Genomic DNA, 14,798 nt, shown 5'->3' with positions numbered 1-14,798 from the left:
GAGCACTACTGTCAAAACAAAAATGGAAGACGTGGCAGATGTAAACATTGCCCGGGTTCGAGACAATTTATCAAATTGGGAAGATGACAGGACTCCATTAGCTCCTTTGACCCCCCAGGAGCGCGATACCATTATTGAACTGACCTCTGTTTCTGGATGGAGGCCGCTACCTGCAGGGATAGATGACGAGGAGAATAGTGGTGATGTGTTGGATACCGCTAGGGGCGGCACGAAGGCCGACACCGCACCGGTACATCAGCTTCCCGATAGTCTTGCACGCTTGAAACTTGGAGAAGTGAAATTAGAATCTAGTCAACAGGTTTGTACATTTCGAGCATATGATTTTATAGGTTAGGTAACGATCTACTTTTGCGACGCGGCGATTTGAACTTGGGGAGTGTCGACGAAAATCGTATCGGTCGATTTGTTAAGAGTCCTTAGAACAGTAAAATGCCAGATAATGTGAGTCTGGAATGAATTTGATAATCATATAGCCAAAAGTGACTCGAAAGCAGGCAAGGTATCGATGATAATAATGTAGGGTTAATTTGGCTTAGTGAGAAACCTTAGGTGAACTACTCACACAGAACTATTGATAAAGCAGTAGTTTAGTACCTCTGCCTACCTAACTGGAATGAAATACTATTTCTTGCAGAGATAGTAGTTTTTTATAGTAGCCAGCATGGCATAGTTAAAAATATGTCGTAATCATAGCTATTTTGGATGAAAGGAAAATTAAAAGGTGATTTGTGTTTAGCATTGCATTGAAGTTATATTTCAGTATCAAGTCATTTTGTTCTGCAGTGCGAGTGTAGTATCTAAAGAATACAGTAACAGTTGCTTAGAATAATTGTATGTATCATATGATAGTAGTCAATGACTTCAAGCACTCTGACATACCTGCATTCTGTTTTGCATTTTATACACTGAATGTAACTGCAGCCACTTCTGATATTTGAATTTCTTAAATGCAAGCTTGAATTAATTTTGAATTATGATTTCTTGCAGTTTCTAACATGGTTTGCTGAGGTGGAGAGAGAGATGAGTGAAGAACAAGATGGGCCTTATCGGGACTATGTAAACCAGTTAGAAAGTCATCGATCAGAATGCCACACTCTCCTTGCACAGCTTGATCATGCCTTGGAAAATCTCCAACATCTTTCCTCACAGGTAATAAAATGGGTCTTCCATGAAGTATTTGATTTCTAGATATATTTCAGTTTAATATTCATTGTATTTTCCCACCTAGTAAAACTACAGTTCTTTTTTCTATTGCAAGAGACATATTTTATGTTTAATACATTTTGAACAACTCACTCATTCACGTATTGATTCTCTTCCTGTAATCTTTTTTTTCATAGTCAAAATAGCACTTTGTACTCAAGCAGGGCTTGTTTTAAAGGACTGTGCCCATGAATTTGTTCTTGTTTGCTCATCTGTTCCTGTTTGCACATTCCAAAGAATGTTGATTGTACTTTTTCGTCCAGTTATCATTCTGATGCTGTTGATTCTACTCACATTAGTCTAAATCTTTCCCTGACTCAAATCTCAAGCAGTTTTTTACAAGGAGTATTGCATTTCCATGGTGAGAAGTTGAGAACTGCTTTTGAGATTCCTTTCCACTTTGCTGTCTTGTCATCTTTTTTGGTAGATTTTGGGGAATCCTGTTTTGTGGTCTTTGATTGTTCAAAAACATCTGATAGGATCTGGATTTTCTCCGGAATTTTTTTCACTCATATCCAGCTTTCTGTCTGCTTGGTTTGTGTCATTAATCATTGGTAAATCCACCTCTTCTTTCCTATTCTGTTTCTCATCCCCTCTTTATGAATGGCCTTCTTTTCTACAACAAATATCTAGTTCACTTATACTCTGGTGACACAGTTCTATATTCTTCATTACAGTAGTAAAACATTTCCTTTGTCAAGTAGGATATAAATGTGAATTTTATTCTTTTTTTTTTCCAGTACACCAGTGTGTCAAATAAGACGAGTGCCCTTCATACTGATTGTGAGCACTTGTTAGCAGAGCAGACACAGCTCACAAACAAAGCAGACACCATTGAAAGCAAGCTTACATACTTCAAGGAAGTTGACAGAATCAGCCAGAAACTCAACTCTCCAGCTTTTCAGGTCACAAGTGAAGGATTCATTCCTCTTCTTGCCAAGATTGATGAGTGTATCAGTTATATGAATGCAAACCCTTCATTTCAAGAATCATCAGTTTATTTAGCAAAATACAAACATTGTTTGAGCAGAGCTCTTGGAATGGTAAAGTCATATGTAACAAAGAGTCTAGAAAATGCCACCCAACAGGTTTTAACTAAACCCGGCACTGAAAAACCAACAACAGACAATGCTGCTGTGCTATACTATGGAAAGTTTCAAACTAATGCTCCAAGAATAAAGTCTTTAATGGCAGAGATTGAGGACAGAGTTGAAAATAGTCCAGAATATACAAATCTGCTGAGTGACTGTCATCAATGTTACTTTGCTCAACGACAAAGACTGATGGGGCCCTGTGTTGCTGATGCAGTCACCCAATTATCGCAAAAGTTTGAGCGTGATTACTGTTCGTTAGTGCGTAGTGGATGTGCCTTTCTCGTCCATGTATGTGAAGATGAACATACACTTTTTCATCAGGTGAGAAAACTTTATAAGTTATTTTACTTGAACTGCAAACTGCATTCATTAATTTATCAAGTTTATGAGAAGAGATAGCTTTTATACTCATCCTAACAGTAGCATATATATTTATTTTATTTTTATTTTGCTTTGTCTGTCTCCCGCGTTTGTGAGGTAGCGCAAGGAAACAGACGAAAGAAATGGCCCAACCCACCCCCATACACATGTATATACATACACGTCCACACACACAAATATACATACCCATACATCTTAATGTTAAGAGGTTAGAAGACTTATTTTACACAATATGATTGTTTTCATAATGATAATTATTATTTATATATGTTTGGTCTTCTCTGCTTTAGTGAGGTAGCACCAATAGCAGATATCTAATGACAGCTTCATCATCATTATTATTATTACTATTATTATTATAATTAGTATTATTATTATTATTATTATTATCATTATTATTATTTCATCTTATTTCATTGTCATTTATTTTTTCTTTGATTTCAATATCTGAAAACTTTTCAGTTCTTTACTGCTGGAACTCCGGAGCTGGATATGTTTCTACAGGGTCTATGTACTGGGTTGTATGATGTTTTACGACCTCTCATCATCCACATCGATCATTTGGAGACTTTGTCAGAACTCTGCAACATCCTCAGAAGAGGGTAAGAATGACTGTTTTGATTTCTGTTTCATTCCTTATATCTCATTATTGATTATATGTCTTTGTTTTTTGAAGAAAGCATCTGTTAGCACAATTGATCAGGTACTCTTAAAGTTGGCATTACTCTCAAACAGGAGGGGATAATGAAAGATTCAGTTTCCTTGTATGTCTCACAACCTAGTACTAGTGTGTAAAACAAACCATGGAAAAAGGCATCCTAGCCATTTTAAAGTACCAGCTTTTGGTTGAGAGTTGGGTACTCCAGTTCTGCAAGATTAATTCCCTGGAAATGTTCATGCCTAGATATAGTTGATTCACCCCTTGTATGTGGAAACGGAATTATTGATGAAGGTGGTTTGATCGAGTAAGTAATGAAAGGGTAAGAGAGAGGTGTGGAAATAGAAAGAATGTGGTTAAGAGCGCAGAAGAGGGTGTATTGTAGTGGTTTGGACATATGGAGAGAATGAGTGAGGAGAGATTCACAATAAGGATATATGTGTCAGAGGTTGAGGGAACAAGGAGAAGCAGGAGACCCAGTTGGATGTGGAAGGATGGAGTGAAAGAGATTCTGAGGGTCGGGGCCCGAACATACAGAAGGGTGAGAGGCGTGCAAGGAGTGAATTGGGACAATGTGGTATACCAGGGTTGATTTGCTGTCAATCGACTGAACCAGGGCATGTGAAACATCTGGGGTAAACCATGGAAAGGTCTGTGGGACCTTGATGTGGATAGAGAGCTGTAGTTTCAGTGCGTTACACATGACAGCTAGAGACTGAGTGTAAATGAATGGGGCCTTTTTTATCTGTTTTCCTGGTGCTACCTCACTGAAGCAGGGGGTAGCAATGCTGTTTCCTGTGGGCGGAGTAGGGCCAGGAATGGATGAAGGTAAGCAAGTATGAATATGTGTATATATGTATGTATGTGTATGTACATTTTGATATGTATATATATGTATATTTGCGTGTATGGGCGTTTATATATATATGTGTGTGTGTATATGAGTGGATGGGCAATTAGTACCCTTGTCATGCTGATCAGCCTTCATACCATGGAGTTATGCTGCATCCCACTCGAAAAGACATTGAATTTCATATGATCGTAAATGTGTGTGTGCATATACCCAGTAAAGTAAATATCTTTTGAATCATTTCAGAGCACATTGTCTTAAATTTTCTAATGTTATGTTAGTGAATGTGGAAAATATCAGAAATCAGTGCTTGATATCACTTCACAAAAAATAACATCATTGCAAAAGTAAGGATATGCTTTTTTATCTATACATTTTTCTGTGACTTATATCGCATTACATATTTAGTGATACTATACCAGTGAAAATGCATTAGATTTTCAGAGCTAACCTAACCGTTTAATTGAGACTTCTGATGATTGTTGTTGTCACTTTAACTACAGCTCTAAAAACCTTTATCAAAAAAGTAACAAATGGTCCAACTGGCTGCTTACCTGCATTAATCTGTATTTTGCACACATATTATGTCACAGAATCAGCCATTGCTAGTATCTTCATACCATCCTTGGAAGGTTTATTTGGCATATATTGGCTGAATGGAAACTTGCACATGCAACATATAAGCATTTTATCAACCTCAATACATTGTCAGGAAGAATTGTTCACAGAAAAATTCTCAACAAACTTTTCAAATTTATCTTTGATGGGGTATACTTTACCAGCTAACTCTAATGCAGTTCATGTTCCTTTGTCATCATATTGAAGGCAAACCCTGAGAAATCTGAAATCCACTCATGCCATCCGTGCTTCACATATCATCAAAATTTATCCTGTTACTGTTAAAACCACCAGCCCTAGGAAAGCTTTCATTTCCACTCAGTCCGTTTCTTCCTTTGTTTTTCTTTCCAAATGTAATTGTTCATGTTTGTCACTAAAGTATCTAAAATTTGCTATCATTAAGAGAGACCAAAGTTCCTGAATTGTTTATGCATTTAGGGATGGATGTTTTGGCTCATTTTACCCTGGGTCCACAATTTGAAAATGGAGTCCTTTTCTGCCAAATTGTTTTTGCCAAGCCATCATGTGTGCCTAGTACACTTCTGTGGGGGCTGTCATGGTGATGGGTCATCATCCACCTCCCCACTTTCACTGTAATCTGTGGTTGAGTTGTGTTGACTTGCATGTTGGGTGCCTAATTAGATGTTCTAGATTTTTAAGGATGGAAAAAGAAAGACTTTCAACACAAGTCAGCATGAGTAAGACCAGGCCAATCTTTGTGGCTTGGCATAGGTCATATGGGACCCTTTCATAGGGCTCCTGCAGCTTTGAGACTTCATGCAGGAGTAGGAAAATGATGGAATCTTTTGGAGTGAGAAAGTCCATGATGAGAATGTACTTCAGTCCATTTGTTGATGATAGTTTTGCTAAAGGTAACATCTCATTTGCAGTGTAACTAGTTGTAAGTTGGATTCAGTAACACTGAAAATATGCTATAATGTTGTCATTTAAGTGGATGCTACCACCATCCATCCATTATTTGATATTGCTTTCACTTCAGTTGGTGCACACTTGTAGTATATGATAATGTGAGAGTAAACATTGATAATTTGTTTTACAGGATGATAGAAGAGCACTTGCAGAACAACCCAACACAATTGGCTCCCCTTACTTCAGTAGTCAACCAAATGTTAGAAGATGCACAAGAGCGCTTGGTTTATCGCACTCACATATACATTCATACAGATATTACCAACTTCCGTCCATCACCCGGAGATCTTGCCTATCCCAGTAAACTTCAGATGATGGAAAGCATTGCTGAGAGTTTAGCTAATCAGCGAAAACTTCATTCTCGTAATGCTTCTGTTTCTTCTATATCATCTGTAAGGTAATTATCAGAGTATATTTATTTCCCTTACATTTCATGAGAAATTCACTTATTTCTTGCTTTCTTACTAGGTTTTATAAGGTGAATAATTTTTTGAAATTGTCATGTAACAAGTGTAGACATTATTATAGGCTGTATGTAACTGATCAATCCTATGAAATTGGGAATAGAATAATGATGATAGACAGGTAAAGAGTATCATAAACATAATTGTTGTGCACCTTGTGGACCTGTAGTATCATAACTTGGGTGACATGTGGTAAAATATTTCTTTCAACTTCTGTTTTCTTTCACATGTTTTCCATTCCAATTTCTAATGATTGTGCATTTCTCTTAACTGTCTCATGTCTTGCCATATGACCAGTCAATCCTTTAATCCTTTCACTTCCTTCCAAGTGACTTCATTGTGTACTAGAGGGAAGTCCTGATTGTCAAGACAATACTTTGAATATTCAGTCTGTTTTTCACCTTTAACCCTCCCTGCTGCGTCACAGTTTTATTCTTTGTGGGATGGCTATATCACAGTCTTTTAACAGCAACCCGTGTTTTTGAATTTGTCTCTCTCAGTCTCATTGAAGCCCTTATAGTTTTCCCTTATCATGATATACGTGAAGTCATCAGATATCTTACTCATACTTCATACCTTCACAACCCCTTCTCTGGTACTCTGGATTTATATCTCATCTCTAATCCCTTCTCCTGTAACTAAGGAATTTCTTATGTTTAGCCTAAAAAGCAGTCATCTCTTCAAACTCATGCAAGGCATATAAACAAATCTTTCTAAGTTTGTGCTCGTACTTGCTTACCTACTTTGCATTTCTTGATAACCAAAATTTTAAAATCTTATCTTGGAATCAGTATTGGTAACCAATTTACTCCTTCCAGCTATCAATGTACTGGCTCAGCTTTTTACTTTTTTGTGTTCTTTGCATCTCTTCTCAGCTTTCATTTCTTTAGTCATTATGAACCTCAGTCATCACTCTAATTACTAGTATATATTGCACAAGGCAAATCCCTTGAATAGTATCCTTTTTCTCTGTTGCTATTGTTTGGTTATCTTCTCTTTAAAGTAAATCTACAAGATACACTCTTCTTATTTTCCTCTTTCACTCTACTCTTTTAATCTCTACTTTGTCTATGGGTGGTCTATATCCATTATTTGTTGATGGGTTAATTTCTTCTCTCTTTGTCAACATGAAGTAATTAATTCAGTATAAACTGGATGAAATGTTCAAAACTCTGATTTTACTTAAAAAAATATTTTTGTAATACTGAATTCTTCAGATCTGCCACCAGTGAAGAAGTTGCAAACATCACAGGAGCAGCAGAAGAAAGATTTTCACGTGTTGGTACATCACCAGCAGATCTTCATGGCATGTGGTACCCAACTGTCCGACGCACACTTATGTGTTTATTTAAACTCTATCGTTGTGTTGATAGAAGTATATTTCAGGTAACTGAACAAAATTTTGTATTCGGTACTTTTAGCAGATCACTTGAGGGTGGAATTGGTAATATAGGGAGCAAATGATAGTTTACATGATAGATTTGCACATTATGCTAAAGATGACAGGGATTGACACTGAGAAAGGCATTTGTGAGAGTTGGTTATAGGTAAAGATTTAAGTTATTACACAGCATTTATGCAAAAGCACTTACCATCAGATGTGTAACAATGTTGTTAATTGTAGCAAGCAGCAAAGCACACTTTGAAGAGGTAGTTCTCCATTTTTCATTTTGCTACAGGGTGTGTCACTGGAGGCTTTATCGGCATGTATGCAGAGCTTAAGTCTTGCATCCACATCTATCAGCAAGACCTCTTCCTCCTTAGATGCACAGCTGTTTGAAATCAAACATCTCCTTATCCTTCGAGAACAAATGGCACCCTTTCAGGTATGTAAATATGTCATGATAGTTAGATCTAGGGGAAAATTTTTGAAACTGTGAATCATATGGAAACAGCATTGTTACCTTTTTATTGTGAAGGAGTAAAGTAAAGGTTTCATATCCAGTAATCACCAAATGAGAAAGCTCATATAGCGTAAGTTTCCAACTTCTTTATGCAAAATTTGATATTGTAGAAACCAAAATCCAAGTAAATTTATTGAGCATGTTTCATCCTAGGCTTGATGATTGTTGCAAATGACAGAATTTGGAAGAATGTGGGAAAGGAATAGATGTGAAAAAGCAAGGTAATGAGATACAGCTGGAGGGGGGGGGGTGCTTAAAACAAGATGTTTTGAGTATAAGTGGAGTGGAATGGAACCATGGGAGTTGAAGTAATTCATAGGTTTGAAGATGGGGCTAAAGTTCTGGGTGCATGATGGATGTGAACAGCTCACTGAATATTTCCTTATCTATGAACCTGAAAGCAAATCTGATATTTTCTAGCTGACAGTGTTTGTGTGTGATCAGTATCTGTCTGTTACGAGGAGAGTTTTACACTCATGGTTCCCTGCCTCTTAATCTTGTATGTATACCATGTTAGCCTTATTTAAACACACACATACACTCTCCATTTTATGCCAGGTGTGCATATATGTGTTAGAGGATAGTGTACATGACATAGGGAAAGAACTGTAATGAGGCACAGAGCATCTTAGCATTTTAGGAGTTACTTTTATTAAGGATTCATAATCACTCAACTTTGTGTGTATGTGCCAGATAAGTAAATGTGTACAGTATACTGTACATTATAATGAGTCATTTTTTTATTCAATAGCACTGAAAGCTCTTGCCTTAGAGAGTACAATCCACTGGTAGGTACTAGTAGGTAGCCAGCCAATTACTAGGGAAGTACATTACCAGTACCACCCTCCTAGGTATTAGGAGGGTTAGTGACATCTGTTTAGTGAACCAGCACTTTAGTGGTTGTCAAGTTGCATGCCTCTCACCCAGGTAGCTGTCTTTTCTTTCTGCCTCACTAACATGTAGACTACTGGCATTTTGTCCACAAACATACAGTCTATCTTTGTCATATGTAACACTTAACTCACACAGCTCATGCTTTGTAACTCTAGATTTTTCTGCAGTGAGCACTATGTGTTAGCCCTGTCTTTTGGCAAAATGGTAAGAGCAGTAGATAGCAGTAGTAGGTAGGAACATTTAGCCAGGAGTTTTAAGTAGAAGTAGTAGGTAGGAGCATTAGACAGAAGTAGTCTTTAGGAACATTAGGTAGGAGCCTTTGCAAACACTGCACAAGACTTTCCCTCTGCCATTGGCTTCATAAGGGTAAGGCAATAAAGGCCAAGAAATGGCACTGGAGTCCTTTAGTTATGGAGACTCAGTTGCTGTCGCCACCCCTTTGAGGAAATTTCATTTGGAACAGGCATCAGAGATATATAGTACAATCCATTTAATGGAGAATTATTCTGTTGTTCATAAAATGTGTATGTTTCATTATTTCTCAGGTTGATGCATGTTTACATGAGACAAGCTTGGACTGGAGTAAGGTTCGTCATGCAGCACTTGGTTTGGTGCAAAAAAGGGGTCGACTTTTCTCCCTGTCTTCCAATAATGCCCTTCTTGAGTTCATTGTAGAAGGCACTCCACAGGTAGTTGTTTTTGCTTTTTCTTCTTTACAATTTTTTTTCAAATGATGTTTTTATTTTCTTGAATTTTCTCCCTAATTGGTAAAGATATTCATTTCACATCACTTATGCCATTCTAGTAGATTTAAATCAGAATATATAATTTATTCTCGACTATTTTGGGTGAAAACTGAACTAGTATAACTTGCATTTGTGCTCATATGGGGAACGAACAAAAAAAAGTGAAAAAATAATTAAATCATGTGGTTCGTTTAATGAAAGTTTTTGTGTAAGGAGAACAAAGTGCCACAGAGGAAGGGTTAATGAAATTCATCTTAGGGAATAGTATGTTTATAGGATTAGGAACAGTGGGCAGCCACCCAGCAGCTACGCCTTCTTTTGGGTAGTAGAAAATCGGATATCAGCTTTGACAGGGGTAAAGCACACAATTTTGACAAGCCAGGCCATGTGATGGATTGTAAGTCAGTTTCCTATTCCTCAGGGGTGTCCATATGAAGGTACATCCCTCACTGACAGGCCTGATGTGCCTTCCATGAGCTTGCACTTTATACTTTTTTAGATAGAACTTGCATAGCTTTTCTGGCTAATTCACATAGTACTAAGGAGGCTCCTACATCACAGATCTTATGTGAACATTAGGAACTTAAGGGTTGGCTAATTAAGCGTTTGCTGCTTTTTCTCCCCAGTTGGACTGTGGAACTCTTCCTCTTATCTTTCTCCCGATTCATATTGTTTTTCCTTATAGTTTTTATATTAACTGCATTTGTCATAAAATTATATACAGATAAAATTACCAACCTTCCCACATCTGCTGTTGGTATGTACCTCAGATGTGTGAGTCAGATTAAGGAGCCACCATATTTACTTCCTGCAGTTAGGCAAACTACTACCTGAGGTAGTTGATGGCAATCATCTGAACTTAAACCTAGTAGAGTTGGTGCATTTCAGTCAAGTGTAACCTATGGATGACCTTGCAGTTAGGTGGTTGAGGAGCAGTTTAACATCCCATCATTATAGTCCATATGCCTCTCATTAAGAAATGTTGAAGGCACAGGTCTGCTTTTTTTCCTGTATACTTAAAGCAGTACTGACAAGCTGAGGTTATTACTTTGTAATGGTACTTTTGGTTGGTGACTGTTTCACCTCTGTGGTAAAAAATCAACTTTGATAATATTCCACTAAATGTTTTTTATTATTATACAGTAAGATAAATGAAAATGCCTAGAATATATTACATTTTGCTTTGAATATGGGAAAATACTAATATGATAAAGAGTCATGACTTTGTTATTCTAAAAAAGGGCATAGCTATCACCAGCATGAAGACTAATTATAATGGCACTGTTTCAGGTAACAGAGCAGAGGCTGGACTCAAAGAGAGATCTAGATAATCGATTAAAGAAATTGTGTGAACAGCTGATATTTACATGTACTGAAACCCTTTCTGGTTCATTAACTTCATATTTATCAAAAGCAGAAGTCATACTTCAAATGAACAAGGAAGAAAGTGTCAAACCTATCTTGCTAAAGAATCAACCATTTGCTCTACCTGAGAAGGTAAGAATATCTTTACATATATTAGTTGCATTGCAGAATGGTCATTGCCATATCATTTGTACTCATACTCTAATGCATGTAAACTCTCCTGCTGGGCATCATGGTAAGTCATAAATGACATCTTTCAGACTTCAGTCTTTGCACATCTCTGATGTGGTTCTTTGCTTAACTCCACCTTCATTTCTAAAGAAATCTGAGTTGAATGCGCTCTTCTCAGTCATGACTCAATTATGGGCTCACGCTGTAGTACTCTAAGTCATTCTGAATTTCTTAACTTCTTTCTAATGTCTAAGGCTCCAGTCACAAATCAAAGTTCTAAATGAGGACAGGTCTTATATGAAACATAAAGAACAGGAAAGACATCAAAACTTTTTTTTCTACATATCCTCTGCCCTTTTTGATGGGGCAAAACAGAAAAATGTAGAAATAGAGGTGAGAAAGATTGTGAGGACAAGTAAATTTTCCACCTTATGCTTCCATATCCCCTGCCACCCTGAATTGCCTTGAATATTTAGAAACTGACAAATAGAAAAGAGGGGGCAAGAGAAAATGTGAAGACAGAAGGTAAAATAGAATAAGACTGGTATATGATGCATATATAGGGATGGTAAGACTAGCGTGGTTGCTGACTTTTAATGAGAAAGAAATCAATATGAGCAGTTCTAATATGGAGAGCATAAGATGGTCCTGGACTCGTACTTTAACTCTCCTAAGTTGAGAAACTAGTACATAGAAGGCCTGTTATGATAATTATGTTTTCAGAATTAAGTTCCTACTCATTTAGATGGCATTATAGTTATGGATAGTTGAATGAAATAACCATTATTAGGTTATTTATACTAGGTTTTGCAACACTGAGGTATCACACTAATGTGTATTGAACCTTGAGTGACATTATTCTATATATGTCTCTATATATAGTGGTTCCAACAATGTTGTATGGTTGCGAGGCGTGGGCTATGGATAGAGTTGTGCGCAGGAGGATGGATGTGCTGGAAATGAGATGTTTTGAGGACAATGTGTGGTGTGAGGTGGTTTGATCGAGTGAGTAACGTAAGGGTAAGAGAGATATGTGGAAATAAAAAGAGCGTGGTTGAGAGAGCAGAAGAGGGTGTTTTGAAGTGGTTTGGGCACATGGAGAGAATGAGTGAGGAAAGATTGACCAAGAGGATATATGTGTCGGAGGTGGAGGGAACGAGGAGAAGAGGGAGACCAAATTGGAGGTGGAAAGATGGAGTGAAAAAGATTTTGTGTGATCGGGGCCTGAACATGCAGGAGGGTGAAAGGAGGGCAAGGAATAGAGTGAATTGGAGCGATGTGGTATACCGGGGTTGACGTGCTGTCAGTGGATTGAATCAAGGCATGTGAAGCGTCTGGGATAAACCATGGAAAGCTGTGTAGGTATGTATATTTGCGTGTGTGGATGTATGTATATACATGTGTATGGGGGGGGGGGGCATTTCTTTCGTCTGTTTCCTTGCGCTACCTCGCAGACGCGGGAGACAGCGACAAAGTATAATAAATAAAATAAATATGTCTCCTTACTAAAAATAGTAGTCTGTGTCCCATATCAAGTGTTAAGTTAGAAAACAACTTCTAAATCTAGCTTGATCATTCTCTATAAGGGGTACACTAATCCTCTTCACATTATCATTTGCGTCTATGTTATACACCAAGCCAACTGTGCTTTTTTTTTTTTTTTTTTTTTTTTTTACTTTGTCGCTGTCTCCCGCGTTTGCGAGGTAGCGCGAGGAAACAGACGAAAGAAATGGCCCAACCCCCATACACACGTACATACACACGTCCACACACGCAAATATACATACCTACACAGCTTTCCATGGTTTACCCCAGACGCTTCACATGCCTTGATTCAATCCACTGACAGCACGTCAACCCCTGTGCTAAGAATTATATTTTTCATTTTTTTTTTGATAACTTCGACTTCCTTTCTTCCTTTATACTTTGGAATAATAACTGCTTTCATTTAGTCATCAGGAATGTAACCACTTTTTCATGCTTTCAGAAACTTTTGATATTCATTCATCAACAGTTCTTCACCACCTGTATGCTCAAGCAATTTCATTTGTTAGGAGCATTATAGTTCATTTTACCTCTGTAATATCCTCCTTGCCAGTATGTATATATCCCTCACTCTTTTTCCATATTTCTAACCTTAGTGCACCAATAATTGCATGTCACCATTTCTTTAAGATACCCTCCCTCCCTGCTATCACCTGATCCTTTGTTACATAGTGTTTTTTACTAGTTTTTCCCAGATTTGTCTAATACATTCAGACTTCTTACACATACCTTCTTCAAATCACTTTGTTACTCTCCTTTATTTTATTTTTTTTTCATTTGCCTGCTCCTCCTTTCATAAATCTTCACTTCACTGTGTTGTTGTTCTCTCTCTGTAAATTATAGCTTCACTGCTGCACACCTCTGTGGCACACTCTTATAATACACACTTAAACTGCTCCCACATCGCTATAACCTCTTCTTATGTACTGTTGTAGTGGATATTCCCAGCTTCTCATTTACTTATAAACCTAAGTTTAACTCATTTATGCCTCAGCTTCTCAATTTTTCATTCATATTTCTAGTCCTGTACCTTTTTCAATAGAGGGTTAGTCCCTCTTAGACTGCACTTTGTTAACACAACCAGTCGTGTTCATTCCTTCTAGAAACATCATCATCCTTTTGTCTCTTAGGCTTCTTTTTCTTATTAGTTACCAAAATGCATATTCATTGCTTTGAATGTATAAGAATTGCTCCAAACATTGAGTAATAATGTAAGACTGAATGACAATTGTTTTATCTCTACAGCTTGCAGATGTAATAAGTTCTTGCCAGAAAAATATTCGTACTCATTTGCCCAACATTCAACGAAGCATGCAGCTCTATTTGGCCAATCGTGATACAGAATTCATCCTTTTCAAGCCAGTGCGTGCAAATATCATCAATTCATTTTCCAAGGTCCATAATATAATACTAAATAATTACAGTGAAGATGAAAGAATAATTATTGCCTGCCCATCTCAAGAGGAGGTTTCAGTTCTTCTCTCATCTTTGTTCAAAAGCTAATGGTGCCATTGTATAAGTTGTATTTAAGATGTACATATTATTTATCAGTAGGAATCTATAACCACTACCTTGTTTTTCAAGGACTTGATTAAATGGAATCTTCATTATCCATATCATTCATACTTAATATTTGCTACAATAAACTTTTTTGATTACCAAATAGAGAACACATAAAGTTTCTTTTTACTGGATAATCGAGAATCTATAAATCTTGCTCCTGTGTAAGTGATGTGTTGATGTAAATGGTTTTATTTCTGGCAGTTAGAATGTTGATCTATGCAAGGACAAGGTTATTTTCAGATGTTATGAAGTATGAATTATGAAAATAGATATTTATATTGATTGCAGATTTTTTATATTGTTTGTTACATGCAATAATTCACATGTGTGCTAATTGTAAATAAAAGAATTGCCTTAAATCAATAAATCCATTGAAAAGATCATCTACTGA

The 14,798-nt window shown here is 37.0% G+C and overlaps 1 protein-coding gene across 1 annotated transcript; it reads left to right on the top strand.

The window, feature by feature from the left end:
- The first annotated feature begins 3 nt into the window (after nucleotides 1-3).
- Cog3 (conserved oligomeric Golgi complex subunit 3) lies at nucleotides 4-14,798 on the top strand. Its single transcript, XM_071662409.1, has 10 exons — nucleotides 4-319; nucleotides 1,009-1,170; nucleotides 1,965-2,639; nucleotides 3,162-3,301; nucleotides 5,886-6,152; nucleotides 7,437-7,605; nucleotides 7,899-8,045; nucleotides 9,563-9,706; nucleotides 11,054-11,260; nucleotides 14,090-14,798. Exons 1-10 carry the CDS (start codon nucleotides 23-25, stop codon nucleotides 14,345-14,347), a joined length of 2,466 nt encoding a protein of 821 aa, XP_071518510.1. The 5' UTR covers nucleotides 4-22; the 3' UTR covers nucleotides 14,348-14,798.

The sequence above is a fragment of the Panulirus ornatus genome, chromosome 6 (assembly GCF_036320965.1).
Source record: "Panulirus ornatus isolate Po-2019 chromosome 6, ASM3632096v1, whole genome shotgun sequence".
Classification (NCBI taxonomy): domain Eukaryota; kingdom Metazoa; phylum Arthropoda; class Malacostraca; order Decapoda; family Palinuridae; genus Panulirus; species Panulirus ornatus.
The sequence above is the reverse complement of the archived record's forward strand: the minus strand, read 5'-3'. Positions and strand labels throughout refer to the sequence as shown.